We start from the raw sequence: 22,352 nt of genomic DNA, 5'->3' as shown, positions 1-22,352 counted from the left end.
GACGAAGGTCATTTCGGTGTAGGATTTGATCTTTCTAGGTTTTGTAGTGACTTCAATCAATAAATATGAAAAGGATTAAAAATCAAAATCATGATTTGAATACCAAATACAGAACTCAAGGAGGCAGAGATATGAAGGTTTGAGAGAGGCGGCTAGATGGAAGAACCCGTTAATTAGAGATCTCTCAAAAGTGCTTGACAAAAGAAAAACCCGTATGTTTTGTTTTTTGAGTTTTTTTTATAGAAAACCTAGATGACTAGTACCAGGTATCTTATTAAAATTAAATAAACAGACCAGATTAAAACAAGTGAAATTTATAACTAAGATTTAAATGGGTATTGTGGGGCCCGAAATTTGCGGTCCCAGCCCACTTTGTATTAAGGGCCCAAAGCCCAAGCCGAGGAGCCAAGGAGCCGAGGAGCCCTACTGTCAAGGACGCGGAAAGGGAAACTCCTTGAAGGCCCAAGAATGTGGCCGAGGACGACTTTACGTCCAACATCCCACAGAAACGTTGGAAGAAAAGGACAAATTCAGCACAGGAACAGCACATGGGAGAAGGCTGCCACCACCTTAATGTGGGGCCCAGCGCCTGACAAACTCATACTTATATCCTGCTATCCAGCTTTCCCCAACCACTCTGACGTGAGGATTGATAAGACAAGTAACCATCTGGAACGAGGAGAAACGGATACGTGGGTGAAGAATGGGAAGGAAATACTAGTATAAAAAGGAAGCTCGGGGCATTGACAAAGGGGACGACAAAAAAGAACCAGAAAAAGGAGAAGAAGGAACTCATAAAGAAGAAGAATGACAAGGACGAGACTCTCCTCGGACTAATTCCGAGGAGATAGATCCTTATACCGAATCCGCGTAAGGCTTAGCCATGCAGGCCAAACCCACCTTCCTATGGGCTTCCATGAAAATCCTGACAAGACCGTTGCCCAACGACCAAGGTCTAGCCTTTTCCAAACCCACTCTCTACAAATCATATTGTGAGGGATCTTTCATGTGAGAGCCCAACATCCTTATTGGGCCTCAAAAGAATCGTGTCCTTACAATTGGCGCCGTCTGTGGGAAAGGCTTGCGCGTTGGCGCGGGTGGCGGTGGAGTCGACTCTCTAGCAAGCAGAGGTTCGTGAGGTTTCCTACGTCTCCGGCAACACACCGCGGTTGCTCCGACATAAACTTCTGCTAGGGGCTATGCCTTGCGGTGCCAACGGCGCGGGCAGCTCTAGGGGCTTTTGGCCACAAACCAGCTCTCCCCGCCCTGGTCTAGGGGCTTACATTCGAAGCATAAACGAAAGAAAAAAAGAAAATCCACAAGTTTTGGACAGAACCAAGGCCTTGCATGGTCCTCGGACTCAAGCCTATGGGGGAACCAAGTACATAAAATAAATCTTACAAGTTTTGGACAGAACCAAGGCCTTGCATGGTCCTCGGACTCAAGCCTATGGGGAAACCAAGTACAAAAAAGAAAATCCACAAGTTTTGGACAGAACCAAGGCCTTGCATGGTCCTCGGACTCAAGCCTATGGGGAAACCAAGTACATAAAAGAAATCTTACAAGTTTTGGACAGAACCAAGGCCTTGCATGGTCCTCGGACTCAAGCCTATGGGGAAACCAAGTACAAAAAAGAAAATCCACAAGTTTTGGACAGAACCAAAGGCCTTGCATGGTCCTCGGACTCAAGCCTATGGGGAAACCAAGTACAAAAGGAAATTACAAAGTTTTGGACAGAACCAAGGCCTTGCATGGTCCTCGGACTCAAGCCTATGGGGAAACCAAGTACAAAAAAGAAAATCCACAAGTTTTGGACAGAACCAAGGCCTTGCATGGTCCTCGGACTCAAGCCTATGGGGAAACCAAGTACAAAAAAGGAAATCTACAAGTTTTGGACAGAACCAAGGCCTTGCATGGTCCTCGGACTCAAGCCTATGGGGAAACCAAGTACAAAAAAGAAAATCCACAAGTTTTGGACAGAACCAAGGCCTTGCATGGTCCTCGGACTCAAGCCTATGGGGAAACCAAGTACAAAAAAGAAAATCCACAAGTTTTGGACAGAACCAAGGCCTTGCATGGTCCTCGGACTCAAGCCTATGGGGAAACCAAGTACAAAAAAGAAAATCACAAGTTTTGGACAGAACCAAGGCCTTGCATGGTCCTCGGACTCAAGCCTATGGGGAAACCAAGTACAAAAAGAAAATCTTACAAGTTTTGGACAGAACCAAGGCCTTGCATGTCCTCGGACTCAAGCCTATGGGGAAACCAAGTACAAAAAAGAAAATCCACAAGTTTTGGACAGAACCAAGGCCTTGCATGGTCCTCGGACTCAAGCCTATGGGGAAACCAAGTACAAAAAGGAAATCTTACAAGTTTTGGACAGAACCAAGGCCTTGCATGGTCCTTGGACTCAAGCCTATGGGGAAACCAAGTACAAAAAAGAAAATCCACAAGTTTTGGACAGAACCAAGGCCTTGCATGGTCCTCGGACTCAAGCCTATGGGGAAACCAAGTACAAAAAGAAAATCTTACAAGTTTTGGACAGAACCAAGGCCTTGCATGGTCCTCGGACTCAAGCCTATGGGAAAACCAAGTACAAAAAAGAAAATCACAAGTTTTGGACAGAACCAAGGCCTTGCATGGTCCTCGGACTCAAGCCTATGGGGAAACCAAATACAAAAAGAAAAAATCACAAGTTTTGGACAGAACCAAGGCCTTGCATGGTCCTCGGACTCAAGCCTATGGGGAAACCAAGTACAAAAAGAAATCTTACAAGTTTTGGACAGAACCAAGGCCTTGCATGGTCCTCGGACTCAAGCCTATGGGGAAACCAAGTACAAAAAAGAAAATCCACAAGTTTTGGACAGAACCAAGGCCTTGCATGGTCCTCGGACTCAAGCCTATGGGGAAACCAAGTACAAAAAGAAAAAATTACAAGTTTTGGACAGAACCAAGGCCTTGCATGGTCCTCGGACTCAAGCCTATGGGGAAACCAAGTACAAAAAAGAAAATCCACAAGTTTTGGACAGAACCAAGGCCTTGCATGGTCCTCGGACTCAAGCCTATGGGGAAACCAAGTACAAAAAGGAAATCTTACAAGGACAGAACCAAGGCCTTGCATGGTCCTCGGACTCAAGCCTATGGGGAAACCAAGTACAAAAAAGAAATCTACAAGTTTTGGACAGAACCAAGGCCTTGCATGGTCCTCGGACTCAAGCCTATGGGGAAACCAAGTACAAAAAAGAAAAATCACAAGTTTTGGACAGAACCAAGGCCTTGCATGGTCCTCGGACTCAAGCCTATGGGGAAACCAAGTACAAAAAGAAAATCACAAGTTTTGGACAGAACCAAGGCCTTGCATGGTCCTCGGACTCAAGCCTATGGGGAAACCAAGTACAAAAAAGAAAATCCACAAGTTTTGGACAGAACCAAGGCCTTGCATGGTCCTCGGACTCAAGCCTATGGGGAAACTAAGTACAAAAAAGAAAATCCACAAGTTTTGGACAGAACCAAGGCCTTGCATGGTCCTCGGACTCAAGCCTATGGGGAAACCAAGTACATAAAAGAAAAACTGTTACTTGAACATTAAAATCCATCTGAGGAGAACTCCCCGTTAACAGTTGGGTTAATCCCTAAACTGCACGGATCCCCCAGTCTACCCTCGGATCCCCAACACCAAAGGGATTGATGTAATGTAGTGCAATATATTACCCAAAAACACAATCGAAATCCTTGGCTATTCGGCTACCCTCTCGGACGAATTATTCAGAGTTCATCGATCTCGGTCATTTGTTTTGCATGCATCGCTCAGTGCTCGGCCGTTATTCCGGTTAGTTTCCAGAGTTTAATTTATTGATAATTACCATTGTGATACTTGATAACATCGATAGGTTTAAAGACGAACGTGTATTTAATGTTCATGCACTAAGTAGTTGTTGCAGAAAAGAAAAGTATTTAGAAAGAAATAAACTTATCTTTTATTAAGACAAAGAAATAGTACAGTGTACAATGAAAAGCTGAAATAAGCTTATACTGAAGCTAACTACATGAGTAAAAAGAAAAAATACAAGAGAATGAAGGTAAAGCCGAATAAAAAGCACAGATGAGAGGTTGGCTGCTGTTCCGAGGAGTTGTGTAAGAAAACCATTCCTCAATACTTTTACATGCCCATAACTCAGGCAGCCAAAGAACCCAACGTGGGGCCTGCACCGTTGAAGAAAAGGTGCAGAGAGCACCTGGCCTCGGGCTAGCGCCGCTGAAGAAAAGGTGCAGAGAACCCAACTGGAGGCCTGCATCGTTGAAGGAAAGGTGCAGGGAGCCGGAAGTTGAGGAGCCTTCACCAAAAATTTGCCTGCAACAAGGCAGAGGTGCTGATGGCGGAGAATCTTTCTTCTGACACACCAAAATTATGGCATGACCAGAACCTGCTTCGGATTTTGACTAAAAGAGGGAGGAATACCATCTTCCCCCTGTCAAAATGGAGGACTGGCTTGAATCTGTGCCATCCTTGTCCATACCATACCACCTTGAGGATTCGGTGCCTCTGAAGCGTGCGGAGACCTTTCATCCCTATCCACGCCTTGAACATCTTGCTTTGAGGCAGAATGACACTAGAAATGAAGATCACGAATATGAAAGAAGGAGTATGATCCTGAAGAAAACAGGAGAGTTCATGTGCAGATGGAGTGACCCCCTGCCCTATTTATACACAGAAGTAAACCGGTGGCATTTAATGCATGCAAATTTCCAAGGGATGCTATGAACGAAGCAGACTTGGCTCAATTTCCAACTTCATCCTCAGCCGTAGGATCTGAAGATCCTTGTGAAGGCGCGCCTCGAGTACCGAAATGTCAGAGGACCCCGCGTGAGCGAAAAATAAAGGAGCGGCCCTTATCTTGACACGCCTCCCATGTAAATGAAAAAATGCAAATAATAGTGGAGTACTGGACTTGAGCGGGCCATAATGTGGGCCTAACGTCACCAAAACCCTCCTTCCCAATTAAAAAGTCGAGCAGCAGGATTTTAAGGGGCTATTGTGGGGCCCGAAATTTGCGGTCCCAGCCCACTTTGTATTAAGGGCCCAAAGCCCAAGCCGAGGAGCCGAGGAGCCCTACTGTCAAGGACGCGGAAAGGGAAACTCCTTGAAGGCCCAAGAATGTGGCCGATGACGACTTTACGTCCAACATCCCACAGAAACGTTGGAAGAAAAGGACAAATTCAGCACAGGAACAGCACATGGGAGAAGGCTACCACCACCTTAATGTGTGGCCCAGCGCCTGACAAACTCATACTTATATCCTGCTATCCAGCTTTCCCCAACCACTCTGACGTGAGGATTGATAAGACAAGTAACCACCCGGAACAAGGAGAAACGGACACGTGGGTGAAGAATGGGAAGGAAATACTAGTATAAAAAGGAAGCTCGGGGCATTGACAAAGGGGACGGCAAAAAAGAACCAGAAAAAAGAGAAGAAGGAACTCATAAAGAAGAAGAATGACAAGGACGAGACTCTCCTCGGACTAATTCCGAGGAGATAGATCCTCATACCGAATCCGCGTAAGGCTTAGCCATGCAGGCCAAACCCACCTTCCTATGGGCTTCCATGAAAATCCTGACAAGACCGTTGCCCAACGACCAAGGTCTAGCCTTTTCCAAACCCACTCTCTACAAATCATATTGTGAGGGATTTTTCATGTGAGAGCCCAACATCCTTATTGGGCCTCAAAAGAATCGTGTCCTTACAGGTATCATGTCAAAAAAAAGATTCAAGTGGGTACTTTCTTAAAAAAGAAGAAGAAGATTTAAGTGGATACCGTATCTTCCCAAAAATAGATTGACCCTAGTATGTAATTGAGTTATTGACAAATTGGATAACTCCACATTCATAATACTAAAAACGTATTTTTTGTTTTTGTCTCATTAATCTATTATTATATTATATTATTTATTACACTTTCTGAAATTAAAAGGGAATGAGCTTTATTAGCAAATTTTAATGAATAGAAAGAGGAATTTGCGTCATTTGATGCTTCTAGTTGTTTTACTAACTAAACGACAACATTTGCTTCAATTCCTTAGTATTCGTAAATATACTATATTTTTTTTTTTTTTTTTGAAAGCCGTAAATATACTATATTAAAATTCAGTTAATGAATATAAGTACCAATTATCTGAAATAATAAATAAATAAAGACCTGTATGCTTTACGCTATCCTCAATTGTTGCTGCTACGTCTTTGAGTTGGGTTTGGATAATCTCTCCCCAATAATTTGCTTTTTGGGTTTGTACACCACAATTCCACTCGTTCTTATCTTTGAGTAAGTTTCACATTCTCTCTCTCTCTTTTTTTTTTTTTGTGTTACTGAATCATATATCGTATTGCTTGCTAATTTTTTTCTTTTCGTCAACCCAATTCCTTGATCCATTGCTTTTCCAATCGCTATGGCTCATTCTTTTGCTTGATTTCTTTTCCAGCTTATTGGGTTTGTTTATTTTTTGGTAAAGTTTTAATCTTTATTTATTTATTTTTTTTGGAGTTAATCTATGTGGGTATGGGTTATCTGGGTCATTGATATGTTGCTTAGGGATAGTTTTGATTAGCTTCTTCTGTTTACAGTAATTTGGTTGTGTGTGTGTGTGTGTTTGTATTCGTTTCTTTTAATCCTTGAATTTGTCATAACATGTCATTTGTTTTTTGTTTTTTTGGATTGCTTCAGAATTCATGTTGGTTGTCTTTAACCGAGTTTGGCAAAGAGTGGGCTTTTCTGGGTATGGATTGTTTGTGATGGAAGTGGAGTGTGAAAAAGAGGGATCGGGAGGTGGGTATTTATTAGTTTGATATTTTTTGCAGAGATAGATGGATTTGCAAAGTAATCTTCAGCCCGAATCGGGAAAACTGGAACAAATTGTTTCGCAGTTTTTGTTGAAGAGCTTACATATCATTCTAGACTCGAGGGTTCCTTCTCTTCGTCCACATGATCGTAGTGGTGATCTGTCGTTGGGTTCTCAGGTCAGAAAGAGTGACAAATGGTTCAACTTAGTACTAGGTGACCGTCCTGTGGCTCTGGATAACTTGAATTTCTGGCATAGGAATGTGATGGATCCAATGATAATTGATGTGATTCTTGTTCACCAGGGGTCTAATTCCCCATCTTTGGCAGTAGGGGGATCCGTTGAGACAGTTATAGAGAGGTGGGTTGTTCAGTATGAATATCCACGAGTTGTAGCTGCTCAAACTGGTGAAAGTTCTGCTATTTACAAGAAAGCATATAAGAAGTCGATAATTCTTTTACGGGCTCTTTATTCACAAATGAGGCTACTCCCAGCATATAGGATCTTTCGGCAGCTAAGTACATCAAGTCGGACTTATAATTTTGATATCATTTACAAGGTGTCTTCATTTAGTGATCCATTCTCAAGGGCGGAGGAAGGAATGATGGAGGAACACAGTTTCCCTGCTGTAGAGGCCTACCCTGGCCGCCTTTGCATATCTGTGACATACCGCACAACGCTATCTGATTTCAACCTTGAGCCCTCAACCTCAATGACACCAAAGATTATTACAGATTATGTTGGTAGCCCCAACACTGACCCTTTAAGGTCGTTTCCCTCCTCAGGGAAGGGTGTTAGTGCTACCTCCTTTCCGTTGAGAGGAGTACAAGCTCCAGCTCCTGTGCCATTACAACGTCCACACAGCTGGACAAGTGGCTTCCACAGAGCAGCTTTTTCTGCACAGAATCAACCCTTTGTTGGATCTCCACCTGCATATTACCCATCTCCCATGCCATATGATTATCCTTCTCCACCTGCATATTATCCATCTTCCATGCCATATGATTATCCTACTCCACCTACTGATATTCATGGCAATAGAGTTCAACATTATAGAGTGCCAACCCATCAAAAGGCTATCAGTAATGATGATCATCAACTTTCACCTCCATTCTCGCCATCTCCATCCCCGTCTTCCCCATCATACATTTCTAATGCTTATCCTATGCAGACGCGTGTACGCTCAGAAACTGCCCCTGTAAGTATACCACTTCCAATGACGAGCAGAAGTTTTAGATACCTTTCTCCCAATTCTTCTGATCCAAATAGAAGTTCTCTTCCACCTTTATCTCCCAGAAGCAGAAAGACTGATCCTTCATCACAGGAGTCTCCATCTGGAATCACATACTTTAGGAAAATAGAGTCTTTAAGGTCTGCCGAGATGCAGCCTGTGACAGCAAATCATTATACTGGTCAGAAGGTAGTCCCGATTTTCCAATCCTGATACTTTTATTTATACATCTCACTCCTGAAGTTTAGTAATATTTTTGTGGTTATCTGATAAGACAAATTATTATGTGTTTCATAGGTGACCAGAGATAGCAAAGATGATTCAGGGCGGTTCTCAGGATTGTTATCTTCCAGTGGTTCACCACGTATTGGATTTTCTAGAAGCTCCAGCAGATTATCTTTCCAGGATGAATTGGATGATATTGACTTTTCATATCCCTTTGATGTTGATGATGTTGATACAGCGGATTTTCATGCCAGGTACTTCAGTTTACCTCATAACTATAGTTATACAAGTCATAAACCATCTTCTGCTTAGTATCAATGTTTTTAGGCCAGTATTCGTACTTTTCAGAGGTTTTATTTAATTTCCCCAGCCATCTTCCCTGCACCCTTCTTAATAGTTCTCCTACTGTTGGTTATAACTTATAGGATTGCAGCTTCTTGAGCTGCTTGGTTACTAGATTTTGAGGAATAATCACTCTGGAAAAAGGGTTTTGAAATTGAAGTTTGTTTGATTTTAATGGTCTGAATATAACAAATAAATTATATCACAATCTTGATTTGCATTTTATGATGGAAAGGAAATGGCTCGGTTGCATTGAGTCTGATCATCATTCACTAAGAGCAGTTATGCTTGGGTGTCTGTCTTCTCTTTTTTGTCTTAGTTGAGGATTCTATTTGGACTAGGGAAGCCTGTATTACCATCTTTAGCATGTTTCATGCTAAAGAACTTAAGTAATGGGAAGAAGGAAGGAAGAGGAAAGGGGGAAGAAGGAAGTACAAATATAGGCAAGCTTAAAGCTTACCTGATGGTTGCAATGGTGGTCTTTAACTGGTTCATAATGTTAGTGTTATCATTACATGAAATCAGAAATAAACAAGTTGAGAGAGAGAAATACCCAGCCAACACTCTTGGACCTGTTAGGTAATGTAAAGAGAAAATTGTTTTTCAAAAACCTGTGATGCAGGAGCATAACCAAAAGTTATTTCAATATCATTTTAGATTTTCAGTGGACAATTTCATATTGTAATGTAGTTATTTGCTTAGTTTGGATTAGTATCTGAGTTTGGTTAGGACTAGTTGTTTATCATTAGCATTTGTTTAGGATTATCGGATTAGTATTTGAGATTGTTTAGGATTATAGATTAGCATTTGAAATTGTTCAGGATTTGTTTAGTAGAGTTTATCCTTATCATTGTAATTCCTGGAAGCTGCATATAAAGCTTCAGATGATTTCTTTTGTATTTTCAGACTATGATTATTATTATTTAGATTATTTGCAAAATTTGCTTTGCGTTTGTTTGGTGGTGAATCCAAACGCCTTAGGTAGGAAGCCTAAGGTCAACTGTAGGACTAATCTAGGTGGGAAGCCTAGGTTGTCCTGCATCAACCTATTTTTAAGAATAAAAATTCAAAACCATTTTGTGTTGGTTTTTAATGAAAACACACCTGGAAAGTTGTAATTAAAAAATAAAAAAATTCTAAAAGAAAAACACAAAAAACACGTTTGGATGGGCAATGAAACAATCTGTTCTCTCTATTTCTTTTCTATTATGTATATCTCCATTTCTCTTTCTCTTCTCAGTTTCATCATTTATTAACATTTCTCTCTCTCTGCAGTATTATTTTGAACTTGGTTTGTTACATGTCCATTAATGTGTTGCATACAAGAATCCAGGTCTAGTTTCATTTGGTTTACTTCTGCAACATAATTATGTTCTAACTTCAGACTACCTTTTATTTGTCAAACAATGTTCAAATCGCCCTCTCTTCTTAATTTACTGTTTCCTTCCTGATATTTATTCTGGTATACCTTCGATACTTTTTTACATTGGCAACTAGCAACATCAAAAGCTTTAGTTCTTCTAAATGGACACAGTGCTATGCTCTCTCTTGTTGGATTTTGACTAAGAAGCTTTGCATTGTTAAGACACTTTCAAAAGAGATGTTGATCTTTCTTGTATACCTGCCTGTGAACCCCCGGAAGGAGGCCTCTTGTCCTCCACTAAGCTGTGAAAAAGGCAGAAAGTATTCATAGCCGTAGTAATTTAAACAAGAATAATCATCCGAATCATTCATGAACATCTCAGCAAATATGATAAGAACATTTATAGCTCCCATAGCAATAACACATTGATCTACTTGTCACTGGCCTGATCTTGGGCCTTGACTCATCTTTTGTAGACGTGGAGACCCCATAATGTACACATTACACAAAGAGCTGGGCATGTTAAGTCTTTGTTGTAGTACAGTTGAGTGAGTTTGCTTTATCCTTAGGAACTTTAAGCACACCTTGTGATGCATATGGTTTACCAAACTTCTGTTTTCTTTATTATTGACAGGAATTCTTTTTGTAAGATCCTATGAATCGATTAAAACCTTAGTTTCACACTACAACTATAATGATTTAATTGTACCTATTTCTAGTCAAAGTTGCTTTGTGGAGGAGGCTATATTTGTTGGATGAGGTTTTTGGATGAATCTGGCTTTTTAGGACTTCCCCTACTCTTAAACACATAGCACACTAAAAGTCTGTGTAAAGCCCCTGATAAGTCCACTGGTTCCTGGCTTGTGTTACTTTACATCATGCACCTGCCAGTTGCATATCTGTTCTCTGTATATTGGATTCTCAATTTGGTCCCTTGCCAACCACAACCCAGAGATTTGACATTTCTCTTTCACTTGCCAAGTGCAGGCAACAGTTTCATATTTTATATGACCATCATGCGTCTCTCAGTTGCCTAAGTATTCTGGTCTTAGTGTTCATGGGGAATGGCATTGTGCTAGAAGTGCACGCTGCTAGCCTTCCTTGTTCAGGAAGATAAAGTAAATACATCCAAAGTTGTGGACTTTCGGTTCCCCATCACCCCCCCCCCCCTCTTTTTGTAACGGTAGTTACTGCTTGGTGATTTAATCTTTCCAAATATTTCCTCCCTATTTAGTATTGTAGGTCTAAGAATAAAAGAGGTCACGATTCTTGATGGGTGACGTATGAGCTCTAATTTATCAGCTTGAGAACACATCAAGAATATATTTTTCTGGAACTAACACTGTTGTATACTTATTTAAATTAATCCATTTCAGTCATTTGTTGCTTGTACATGAGTTTGTGGTTACACAATACTCTCTTCCGGCATTTGTTGCTTGTACATGAGTTTCTGCATTCACAATTATTGTATTTTGTCTTCTTGTAATATGTATGTAATTTACTGCTTTAGTATCATTTTGTATTTACTTTGTGTAAATATTTGGGTGTACAGTCAGAATCTCGAGGGGAAAAAAGCTTCTGAGTTTACTTCACAGTCATTGCCAATTGGTAGAAAATCACAAGATGCTGCTGTTGGTGAACTTGTTCGCATGCTGAGGACAGCACCTCCTCTGCGCCAAGATCCAAGTTGTTACTCATCCCACTCAATGAAGACTGAGCTTGAAGGAGGAGTTGCTACAGCTTCTGGATTCTTTATGCCTCGGAAGGCAGTTGATGCACTTGAAGAGCTCAGGAGTTACGGAGACATGAAAGACCTTCTACTCTCTAAGAGTGGGAGGGTGATTAGCAAAGAAGAAGCTTGAGCCAGTTGTTGCTTTGATGGTTTCATCTTTGTTTATAGAAAGAAGATGGAGTTGCTGCCATTGAATACGAACAGAAGCACCGTCACAATTCATGGTTCTTCTGTTTCTACAGAATGGAAACTTCAGGATTAACAGATTATGTAAATATCATAAATGAAAATTGTAACTGGATTTTCATGACAATTACTATGCTAAAATGTTTCATGACCATTAATATATTAATGCGTATAGATAAAATTTCCTGAGCTGGTTAGCTGCAGCTAGCATATTATATCTGATTTTTAAGACTTTAGGAAGAAAAATAAAGCCTACAGTAAGGTTTTCTAAGAAACACACAAGAAAAATGTAATGACGGTAAAAACTGCTGGAAGTTCTTTGCATTCTGACGCTCCAATATTGTACAGGCTGCATGGTATTTTCTGGAACTACTTAATAGGAAACTCAATGTGTATCAGTGTACAACAACCATAACAAGGTAGAGCCTGACTGATAAACAGGTTATTAGTAATGTACTATAAAAGGCCACGGCTAAATTTCATTCCATCAATTTAATGAAATTTCCAGATTTCCCTTGATTTGATATATATTTCCAAGAAAAAAAAGCGATGAGATATTGATTTGAAGGACCTATAAAATTACACTAGACACAACGATGAAGCTCACACATTGAAGCTGTAAACTGTATTTTTAAGTTTCTATGGTTCTTGAAGTTACTTTTATATAAACTTCTTGTAATCTGCATGATTTTTGTTGTTGGTGGTTGTTTTTTCCCCCCCTGATCAAGGCACAGGGTAATACTAATACTTGTACTATAAATAGTCTAATGTGAAAACCAAGTTCACAACATTTTTTATTTTTACAATTGTTGAGGTGACTAATATGATTGGTGTAAAGAAAAAAGTTATGAAATTTGTTATGTCTGTAGCGTGGTTGCTAATGCTAATACATACTAACACCATAGTGATGCATGGGACCAAGTCTCAGTCATAAAAATCCGGAGTCCAGACCCAGCCTTAACTGCGCATGGGACCAGATAGCACCAGAACAACCTTAACCGCACTCAGTCAGTGTCTCTGTTCAAATACTTTGGAGTTGTTGTCCAGTTCTACAACAATTTATTGGAAGGAAAGCATTTGCATATCCACAGCACTAACCACCAGGATATGTACAAAAAATTCTGGCTGACCTTAACTTGAGCAAGAAGTAAGAACTAAGAATTGCAAAGTACAAATGACAACTCACAAAAAATCAGACCCATTATCTTCCCAGTACACCATACATGAACGTTAAAATGGCTAATATAAAAACAGCACTGGCTAGGATAAACCTGTCATCCACATCAGCTGTTTGCATCAACAATTTCAATGCCAATGCAGAACTAAAATTACCAAAAACATCCTGCAAATTCACAGTAGCCCTAAAGAAACCCAATCACTCGAAGCATGCTCTTTCTGGGACAGGCAGACCTGTCCTTGTGACCGTGTCCCAGAAACATCAGAAGATTTATAGGGTGTTCTCAAAAAGAAATAATTCTTTGGGTTCTATTAAAGTGCTGAAAGATAAAAGATGCACGGCAGTATTGCATATAATTTGATTTTGAAGCAATAATAGTTTTGTATGACAATCCAGGAGGTGGTATGTATATTACATTTTTAGATAACAAATAAGTTAAAAGGAAAAAACATTTTTGTTCCTGGTACTTGTATATAATGAAAAACTGTAATTAATTTTCTTGGAGTACTTTTGAACCATCATAAGAGAACAGGTGCACTGCATTCTTGTAACTAATCTCTGCAAGTTCTTCCTTGGTCATATCAAGAAAAGATGCAACATAACTGAGTACCTGAAAAGGCAGGTAAGGAATTACAATATTTGAACCTTGAGATCTAATATTTATTTTGTGAGGATACGTTACAGAAAAAACAGTACAGAGATAGCCTAGGATCAGTACTCAAATGTAGAATTATGAAAAATATTCTAAATACCCTAACAAGAAATGAGAGCATTTCCTATTACCATGAATTGTGGGAGAACCCTTGTTACTTGCCCAAAGTAGTATCATGAACCCCAAAAATGTTATCTAATTTCAACTTCACCTTTAACCATGTTTAGCACTTGTCAAAGTCTTGTATGACTACAGTATATTAATATCTTCCAAAAATACTTAACAGGTAAGCATGTACTAGGTATTATATATGATTTTTATAGGTAAATACTACTCTTGTAACCAAATAAGATTGAACCCATGATCCTTCCCCTCCATCCCCTATATATTTAATATCAAAATAACTTCTAGTGATTTCATAGAACCAAAATGCTCTTACCACTCAACTAGTTGAGGATGGCTAGGCCAATTTCCTTTTGCTATAGCGTCAGTAATTTCAAGGGCCCTCATCATCAATCATTAAGAGAGAGAGAGAGGCAATTTGCAGTTTTATGCACAACCCCCCCCCCCCCCCCCCCCCCAAAAAAAAAAACCATATCTATCCTATATCCCACAGTAAAGCAAGAGATTGCTTTCCACTCTTTCCCTCTACGTATTGGTTTTTAATTTCAAAAGTTCTTTTTATTTTTATTTTACCCTTTTAATATGCATGTATCTTCCCATCAAATTCTGGGAACAGGCCAGACCTACGCGACTCTCCATTCCACTAATTGTCAAAAAGTTTTGTAATTTTTTCTCATATGGCACTTAGTCTCTTTGAACTGCCTTTTTACACCCTTATTTATCATTCACCCTAGTTCTACCTGAGTCAAGGTGGAAAAGAGCATGCCAAAAACTAAAAATTGATTTGCTCTACTGCAAAGGAAAGGTAATTAATCAGTCAAAGATGGCATAAAGACAGATATACAAAATAAGCTAATGCATTTAATAGGAAAAAATGGGTGTGAAAGCAAGAGGCGCGCACATTCTGAATGTTTGCTGGATGATTAAATGTCTCTTTTGGCAGTGTTGATGCATCTTTTTCATCACGGGTCAGATCACTTGAAGTGCTTAATTTTCCCCCTTGCCGTTGGAGCTCTTCAGGGATGGAAGGATCTCCATCAATCAGAAACAGTGAACCTAGTTCTGACTTTGGTAGTGCATCAGGTGCATCTGTCTCCAATAAAATCCTTTCAGAAGGTACCTACAAAAGGAATTGGAATCACTAAAATTTTCTGCATTTGCCAAAAAATAAAATCAAAGCCATATAGTAATAGCAGTCAACGATATATTTGTTAACCATAGCTTTTCTTTTGATAGGTAAAAAAAGAATAGATCAACTAACCGCCTTTAACATTTTCTTTGCTTTCCGAGCTTCTAAGGACATAAGAAATCCAGAGAATGAAAAGTAAGCACCAAGCTTGGCAAATTCTGGTACCATTTCACCTGAGCCCAAGTACGAATGAAGAATAAAGCCAGCAGGAAAAGGTCCCATAGATCTGAAGATACAACAATATATAGATAGAGAGCAAGTACTTGTTAGAAGTAGAGATGTACAAGCCACAGATAGATCAAAAAATAAACGGCTTGAAGCCAGACTTTATCTGCATATGTTATGATATGATTTTGAAATTATCATGGGAGAGATGCAAAAAGAAACAATAGACCATAAAGAATCAATAAGCAGTCTTGTCAATGGGTTGGATTAAAGTCTAAATTTGATCTAATTAAATCAGATCTAATACCAATTAATCCCAAGGTCAAGATCAGATCCAAAATTGATTATAAACAGATTGAACTCGATTTTATGAGGAATCAAGTTTAATTAGGATACATAATATATATATATATATATATATATATATATAAAGAAAGAAAGAACGAAAATTTGATATATATAGAAGTAGAACTTACACACTTGTTTGAGAGATGACTTACTGTTAGCCTGTTAGAAATGTCTCTCTTTTATTTAGAAGAATTAAGCATTATACAAGCAAGGAGGATGCTATAGATAAAAATTATTTTGAAAAAAATATTCATATAGAAGATGTGGCATTTCCATATAATAAATTCAATAACTTTTTGGGTGCTTGCTTCTTTTTAATCTAGGATGCTTGTTAATGTTTATTTTTATATAACTTAATATTTAGTTTCTTTTATACGCAAAAAAAATTTGATTTTTCACTTCTCTTTAGTAAAGTACACTCTGAAGATAGAACCTACGACTTCTCAGCACCACCATGGGTGGAGTGCCATTTGGGCTACAGCTAGTTGTAACTTATTATTTAGTTTTTTAAATTTGTTTTTGAGAGTGTCTTTATATTTTTCTAAAAGTGTTTCTTTAAACATAGTACTGATAGTTGAGTTTAAGAATAAATAACAAGACATTTCTATTCAAATTCAGACTGAGGTCCAAAAATAAATAACAAAAACACTAGTTATCCAAGTTTTGAAAGTCATACCGTAATATAACACATTTGAGAAAAAGGGTGAAAAACAGGGAGTGATGCTAGTATTAAGGATACCAAACTTGAGGACTTGAGGAAAGCTAATGCACAAGACTCTGTCCAAGAAATATATAAAAGAGCCCTCTAAAGTCTAGATATATGCCTTAATTGAAAATTTGGACCTATGTCCAATGGATCCCACCTAACAAGAAAAAGTATTTTGTTTTGGCTTGACCTAATCATATATGTGATAGCGGACGGTATAAATTTAGTAACATATATGAAGGAGTGCAGTTCGTTCGATAAATTCCTACCTTTCTATCCATCTCTGAGATGTTTGATCATTCGGACCTTTCAATTTATAGATGTGGATCTCGGAATCCCTTAGATACGATGCAAATTGGATCTTGTTCTATCGTTGATCAGATATTTCTTTATGAATAATACAAATCGGAGTTCGAAGAAGAAGGGGAATGACAAGGAGTCTTCGACCCGCAACAGATAGCCTTTTACCCATTAATATTTTAGAAGATTTCACAAAACCCCTATCACTTAGTTTTCGATTTTTCAGAAATATATTAGCTGATGAATTAGTAGTTGAATAGTTGAGTGAATCAAAAATACAAAGGGGGTTCATGGCCAAGGGGAAACATCAAATGTGTTGGTTTCAAAAGAGGGAATGTCTAATGTTTTTTCACCCGGAGAATTGATTGAATTGTTGCGGGTGGAAAGAATAGGGCGCGCTTTGGAAGAAGTGATTTGTTACCAAGCTATCTTATTGGGAATAACGAAAGAGTATGCATTAGGTAGTGTAAATATTAGAGAGCAAACATCAAAATGTAAGATAGCAGCACATCATGATATTCTGCAAATAACTAAAACAAGGAGGCAAGAAATTTATCTCCCAAATCAAGCAAAATATCCAAAGGCACCATAACATATTTCATGATTTTTTCCATGCAAATATGCCTAATTGTAGCTAATATGGTTCAGTTATTTCTTCTATTCCTTCCTCATCTGAAGTTATGCAAGCATAAGAAGCGAGAAAAGATAAGATGACTGTTAACTCATTGCTATATTTGCACAAAATACAGATGAGGGAAAACAAGGCCTTGGCAAAGCTTTGGATTTTTGTATCAACTTGGCTAAGAAGGTGGGGATTAGTAGAAACATATATTGTTTCACTTAAAGGTCCAATCCTCTCACTAGAAGACAAAAAGGATAAGTATGCATCATAAAGAAGTGAGATATGAAAGCTCATGAATTTCAGCTTTTTTTTTATTCACAACTAAAAACTGAGTTTTCAGAGAGGCATGAAGGAGAATCAATATGAAGATTAGAAACAAATATTATTTCCCTTGAAGCTCCAATCCTCTCATTGGAAGAAAAATAGGAGAAGTAAGCATCATAAAGAAGCGAGATATGAAAGCTCATGAATTTCAGCTTTTTTTGATTCACAACTAAAAACTGAGTTTTCAGAGAGACATGAAGGAGAATCAATATGAAGATCAGAAACAAATATTATTTCCCTTGAAGCTCCAATCCTCTCATTGGAAGACAAATAGGAGAAGTAAGCATCATAAAGAAGCGAGATATGAAAGCTCATGAATTTTAGCTTCTTTTGATTCACAACTATATTTTAAGTTTCCGGAGAGACATGAAGGAGAATCGATATGAAGATTAGCAATAAAGCATGGGGGCAACAAACAAAGGATGAAAAAGTACAGAGAACAAAAAATAAAAATAAAAGTAAAAATTGAAAGGCAATGTCTAGATAAAAAATTTGAATGAAAATGCCTAGAAAATACAAATTTGCAAATGCAATATCCAAACCACAAATAAAAACAAATAAGAGAGCTCAGCATGAACACCCATTTCCATTCAAGAAATCACTGCGAGGCAACTAAAATGCATATTCTATTTGTATTTTAGAGATCTGACCCTGCCGTCAAGGACCGCAGAGTCTCATTAAGGCCATTAGTTAACACCATATTACTTTTCCAGTTATCCTCCCTATAATTTCTAAGTACAAAATTCAAATTATTACAAATAACATTAAGAAGCATACTTCATTATCTGAAGAAGATCGCCAAATGCACGAACGCAATGAATGGATGCTGGCCTTTTCAACTCTTTTGCAAGCTCAAGTTGTTGCCGGAACACTTCAATCTGGAATAAATAATTATGACTATAATACAGTCCAACAAGCACCTCTAAAATCAAATGTGTATCCATTAAACAGTTACGGAAAAGGGGAAAAAAATAAAAGAAAGAAGAAACAATAGCTTCTGTCAGACAACAGAGTTTGAAAAAAAAAAGGAACTGCAGACATCTCCTTGTCAGTATAACACAACATAAATGAGCATGTCTAATAACACGAGTCTGTTATATTTATGCTTGTTGCAATTCTTTTTACAGCTACGGATGGTAATAACTAATCTGTAAAGACAACAAAAAGTCAATGAAAGGCCAGAAGGGGAAGTACTTTCCCTTTTGTTTTGTTTATCATTTTGTGGTTACAGAAAGATTGGCATTTGGCATAAAATAAACTAATATTTACGTGTACTTGGGAATTTTCAAAAGGGGCACGGTTAAATGCAAATAATTTCAAGAACTTCCACAAGCAATTCTGTCCTTTGTTGATTAAAATTATAGCACTAAACATAAATACCATGAATTACAGTAAAAGTTCAATTTTTTCCAATACTAATACAAGTTTGAGCCAATAACAAAGAAAAAAAATGTCTGCTGGGAAAAGGATATTAGACATTATTCAATGGGCATCAAATAACATATCTCAAAAACCACTCTATGTACAGCATTTTTGTGAATTTTTCATGAAGGAGACTTGTAACAAATACACATGGAGAGTTCCCTATAACACCAAGTCAAAAAAGAGTACCGGACTAAACAAAACTAAATCTGCATTCCACGCGTTTAATTGACATAAGCTATAAATCTAACATGGCTTCCACTAAAAAAATTTGGATTAATTTGTCAATTATAAATGGACTGAGACTGGCCCTTTTGTTCTATTATGCCTAACATGAACACAACTCATGGAATGTGGCAAAGTGAAGAGGTCAGAAACAAACATCAGGACCCATGAAGAGAAAACAACTTACAAAATCATTAAGCAACAAAAATTTTGGGATAGCAAAACCTGAACCGTGAAATCAATCTGTTTTCCATGTGAACCTTTATCCAAACCAATCTGAAAGAAAAAAATAAAAAATAAAAAACAAATACATATTTAAAGTTAGATACTTTTACTTACACCCACAATGGTTAATGAAGAAAATTATACTTCACTACTATAAATGTATCTCCTTTTTGACCAAAAAGTTAAGAGCATTCGCTTCAGCCCATGCAAAAAATTCCATCTATTTTAGCATTAAACCTACTTTTTCTATTTTATATACTCACTTTTCAAAACACAATACATTAGATTATCTATTTTATGCTACATTACATTAAAATATCAATTTTTCTTTATTTTTTTTAATTGTTACTCTTTCCTCGCACAATAACCATCATCTACTCTCTTCCTTCAGCCTTGGGATACATAAAGAAAGAATGAAAAACTATATGCTAAGTGAATATTGCCGGTGTAAATTTACTCCGTAGCAACTTTGCAAATTTACACATTTTTAGCTTGAGTGATTTTGGGGGTTGAATATGTAAAATTGATATCTTTTTCTATTTTGCATTGATTAATGCAAATGCTCTAAGACAACAACACAACATAATCAATCAAGTAAACAACAAATTCACATGTACTAAGAAAATGGACCTCTCCAACAGCAGCAGAGGGAGTGGACTCAAGGCATTCCTTCAATGTGTTGAACCAGTTGGGAGTTCTCTCAGCAACAAACCTTCAAAAGTAGAGAAATTAACAACTTTCTTCGTTTGGGTCAAAAAAAGAAAAGAGCTTTAGCTTTGAAATGATAAAGAGATGAAGTTTTTACCATGGATGAAGCCCAAAGCATGGAATTACAGAAGGGTAGTTCTCACCCATCTGCTTCACCAAATGCCAATCTTTCTGCAACCACAATCACCATTCAGAAATGGCTAGAAAAGTTAAGGAAAGAAAGAAGGAAAAAAGGGTACCTCGGAGACTCCATTAACGGCAAAACGAACAACACCAGTGTCAAGAGCTGTAGCAATCAGCTCTGGTGCCTTGCTAATTATTCTTGGGTCTTGAAGGTGACAGTGTGCATCGAACAATTTCATCATCCTTCCAATTACGCTACTCTCTCTCTCTCTCTCTCTTTGACTCTGGGCACCAGGTACACTCTTTTTTCCTATCAAAAAAAAAAAAAAAAAAACTCTTTTTTGTATTCTCAGCACTCAGAGTTCAGACACGTGTTGTTTCTAAAAAAAGAAGAAGAGTTCTGACACGTGCATATCAAACACTGCCACATCACACGGGCCGTTCTTTTTTTTAATTTTATTTTTAAAGAATACTATTTAGATCCTAAATTTACTAAAAGCTTGTTTTTGGTCTCTAAAGACTTTTTATTTTTTTAATAATTTAAAGATAAAACAAATTTTTGATTAAGTTTAAGCACAAAAAGTATAATATTTTCAACTGTTCTAAGACAAAAAATGAGATTTTTAATAATTTAATAATAAAAAGAACTTTTTAATGTAAAATTTTTTTTATTATAAAATTTAACAATTAAAATAGTATTTTTTTTAAAAAAAAAAAGACTAATTAGATTGTAGGGACCTAGGGATTGATTAAGCAGTTTTTAAGGCCTTGTGAAATTCTGAATTCAAAACCTTTTGTCGCCGTCTTGAAGTTATCCTTAAAGAGATTATTTTTGTAATTCGATGTGTGTGGGATGGGAGATTGCATATACAAAATAGGGTTATCCACAAATCGGGTTTGGGGTCAAACTATCACTTAACTCGCTTAAGTCGAGTTAATAGATTTCTCTCCTGTTGTTAACCAAATGGTCAGTCGAAACCGTTTGTCTCGGTCCTTTGGTTTGGTGGGTTGGATTTGTTGAGTTATCGGTTTAAAGGAAAAGAACAAAAAGAGAGGGAAAATCAAGCAAAGAAAAGCTTGAAATGGAGAAAGAGAGAGAAATCAAACATAAAAGTAGCAAAAACCAAATATCTATGAGCTTGGAATGGAGAAAATGAGAGAAGATAAAGAGAGACCCAACCCATGGTAACAAACAGAAAGCGAAACTCGTCGATAAATAAGAAGTGAAACTTGTGGGCAATGGTGATGGAGGTAAAGAAGAGTCAAGCTACGGCTTGAATTTTAAAGAGAAATTCTGAGATGTGGACTAGGAATATGGGAGTCATTAATATTAGGGTCTGTTTGGATAAAACTTATTTTGCTGAAACTGAAAAGTAAAAATACTGTAGCAAAATAATTTTTAAATGTGTGAATAGTACTGTAGGACCCATTTTTAATGAAAAATTTGTTAAAAAGTGAAGTTTGTGGGTCCGTAAACAGTACACATACCCACAAACTGATGAAAAATGATTGAAAAGTTAGAAATATATGACTACTTATCATAAACAGTAGCCGTTAGTCCTCCTAAAATTGATTCAAACAATTTTTTTATAGTTAATTTTGTGGTGAATAGCTATATGAAAACTTTTTTTATAGTTAATTTGTGGTGAATAGTTACTGGCCACTGACTTGACAAAACACAAAAGCCTATTGCATCACAGAGAAACTTACCCGCAGATGATACAGTAGTTTCAGTCGGGTCGGTTACTATGGTTTTCAAACTTTTAAACCGTCAGTCGAATGAAACTTCAAGTTTTGTAGTAATTAGACCCGCATCCGACTGACTTGGGTATTTGGATTTTGGAACCGACCGTGGGGCTTCAGGTCAGGCGGGTCCTGAAGCCAAAATCTGAACAGCAAAAAAAAAAAAAAAAAAACAAAAAAAAACGGGGCCGAGGTCTGACTCTGAACAGCTAAACAAACCCAAAATCTGACAGGTGTGTTCGGAATCTATCTTCTCAGATTTTCTTGGGGCCCAGCCCACTTTTTTTGCTTTATTTTTTTCTATTACCCATAAAGAAAAAAAAGAAAAGAAAAGAAACCTATAATTCCAAGGCGCAGGGAGGAACACGTCTTCCAAGCTTGTGAGTTGG

The 22,352-nt window shown here is 37.8% G+C and overlaps 2 protein-coding genes across 5 annotated transcripts; one reads left to right on the top strand and one right to left on the bottom strand.

Moving 5' to 3' along the window:
- The first annotated feature begins 6,177 nt into the window (after positions 1 to 6,177).
- On the top strand, positions 6,178 to 12,108 carry LOC115959991 (autophagy-related protein 13a). 3 transcript variants are annotated; one of them, XM_031078683.1, is made up of 4 exons: positions 6,178 to 6,318; positions 6,852 to 8,252; positions 8,361 to 8,542; positions 11,546 to 12,108. In XM_031078683.1, exons 2-4 carry the CDS (start codon positions 6,858 to 6,860, stop codon positions 11,853 to 11,855), a joined length of 1,887 nt encoding a protein of 628 aa, XP_030934543.1. In that variant the 5' UTR covers positions 6,178 to 6,318; positions 6,852 to 6,857; the 3' UTR covers positions 11,856 to 12,108. The 3 variants fall into 3 exon arrangements, with proteins under 3 accessions (XP_030934543.1, XP_030934541.1, XP_030934542.1); XM_031078681.1 differs by having other exon boundaries at positions 6,718 to 8,252; XM_031078682.1 differs by lacking the exon at positions 6,178 to 6,318 and adding an exon at positions 6,371 to 6,499 and having other exon boundaries at positions 6,718 to 8,252.
- Positions 12,109 to 13,434: 1,326 nt separating this feature from the next.
- On the bottom strand, positions 13,435 to 22,079 carry LOC115960888 (uncharacterized metal-dependent hydrolase YabD). 2 transcript variants are annotated; one of them, XM_031079888.1, is made up of 9 exons: positions 21,931 to 22,079; positions 20,337 to 20,530; positions 20,195 to 20,268; positions 20,020 to 20,101; positions 19,352 to 19,440; positions 18,295 to 18,414; positions 15,125 to 15,278; positions 14,765 to 14,983; positions 13,435 to 13,698 (listed from the first exon to the last, which is right to left on the bottom strand). In XM_031079888.1, exons 2-9 carry the CDS (start codon positions 20,460 to 20,462, stop codon positions 13,579 to 13,581), a joined length of 984 nt encoding a protein of 327 aa, XP_030935748.1. In that variant the 5' UTR covers positions 20,463 to 20,530; positions 21,931 to 22,079; the 3' UTR covers positions 13,435 to 13,578. The 2 variants fall into 2 exon arrangements, with proteins under 2 accessions (XP_030935748.1, XP_030935749.1); XM_031079889.1 differs by having other exon boundaries at positions 18,295 to 18,395; positions 19,390 to 19,440; positions 21,931 to 22,072.
- Between the last annotated feature and the right edge of the window lie 273 nt (positions 22,080 to 22,352).

This window comes from Quercus lobata, chromosome 9 (assembly GCF_001633185.2).
Source record: "Quercus lobata isolate SW786 chromosome 9, ValleyOak3.0 Primary Assembly, whole genome shotgun sequence".
NCBI lineage: Eukaryota > Viridiplantae > Streptophyta > Magnoliopsida > Fagales > Fagaceae > Quercus > Quercus lobata.
This window is presented reverse-complemented; position numbering and strand designations above follow the sequence as displayed.

Coding starts and splice junctions, on each gene's coding strand:
- LOC115959991 (XM_031078683.1), top strand. CDS start 6,858: ATGGATTTGCAAAGTAATCTTCAGCCCGAATCGGGAAAACTGGAACAA. Junction 8,253..8,360: donor ATCATTATACTGGTCAGAAG/GTAGTCCCGATT, acceptor TGTGTTTCATAG/GTGACCAGAGATAGCAAAGA. Junction 8,543..11,545: donor ACAGCGGATTTTCATGCCAG/GTACTTCAGTTT, acceptor TTGGGTGTACAG/TCAGAATCTCGAGGGGAAAA.
- LOC115960888 (XM_031079888.1), bottom strand. CDS start 20,462: ATGATGAAATTGTTCGATGCACACTGTCACCTTCAAGACCCAAGAATA. Junction 19,441..20,019: donor CCTCTGCTGCTGTTGGAGAG/GTCCATTTTCTT, acceptor TTTTTCTTTCAG/ATTGGTTTGGATAAAGGTTC. Junction 13,699..14,764: donor ATCCAGCAAACATTCAGAAT/GTGCGCGCCTCT, acceptor CTGCCTTTTCAG/GTACTCAGTTATGTTGCATC.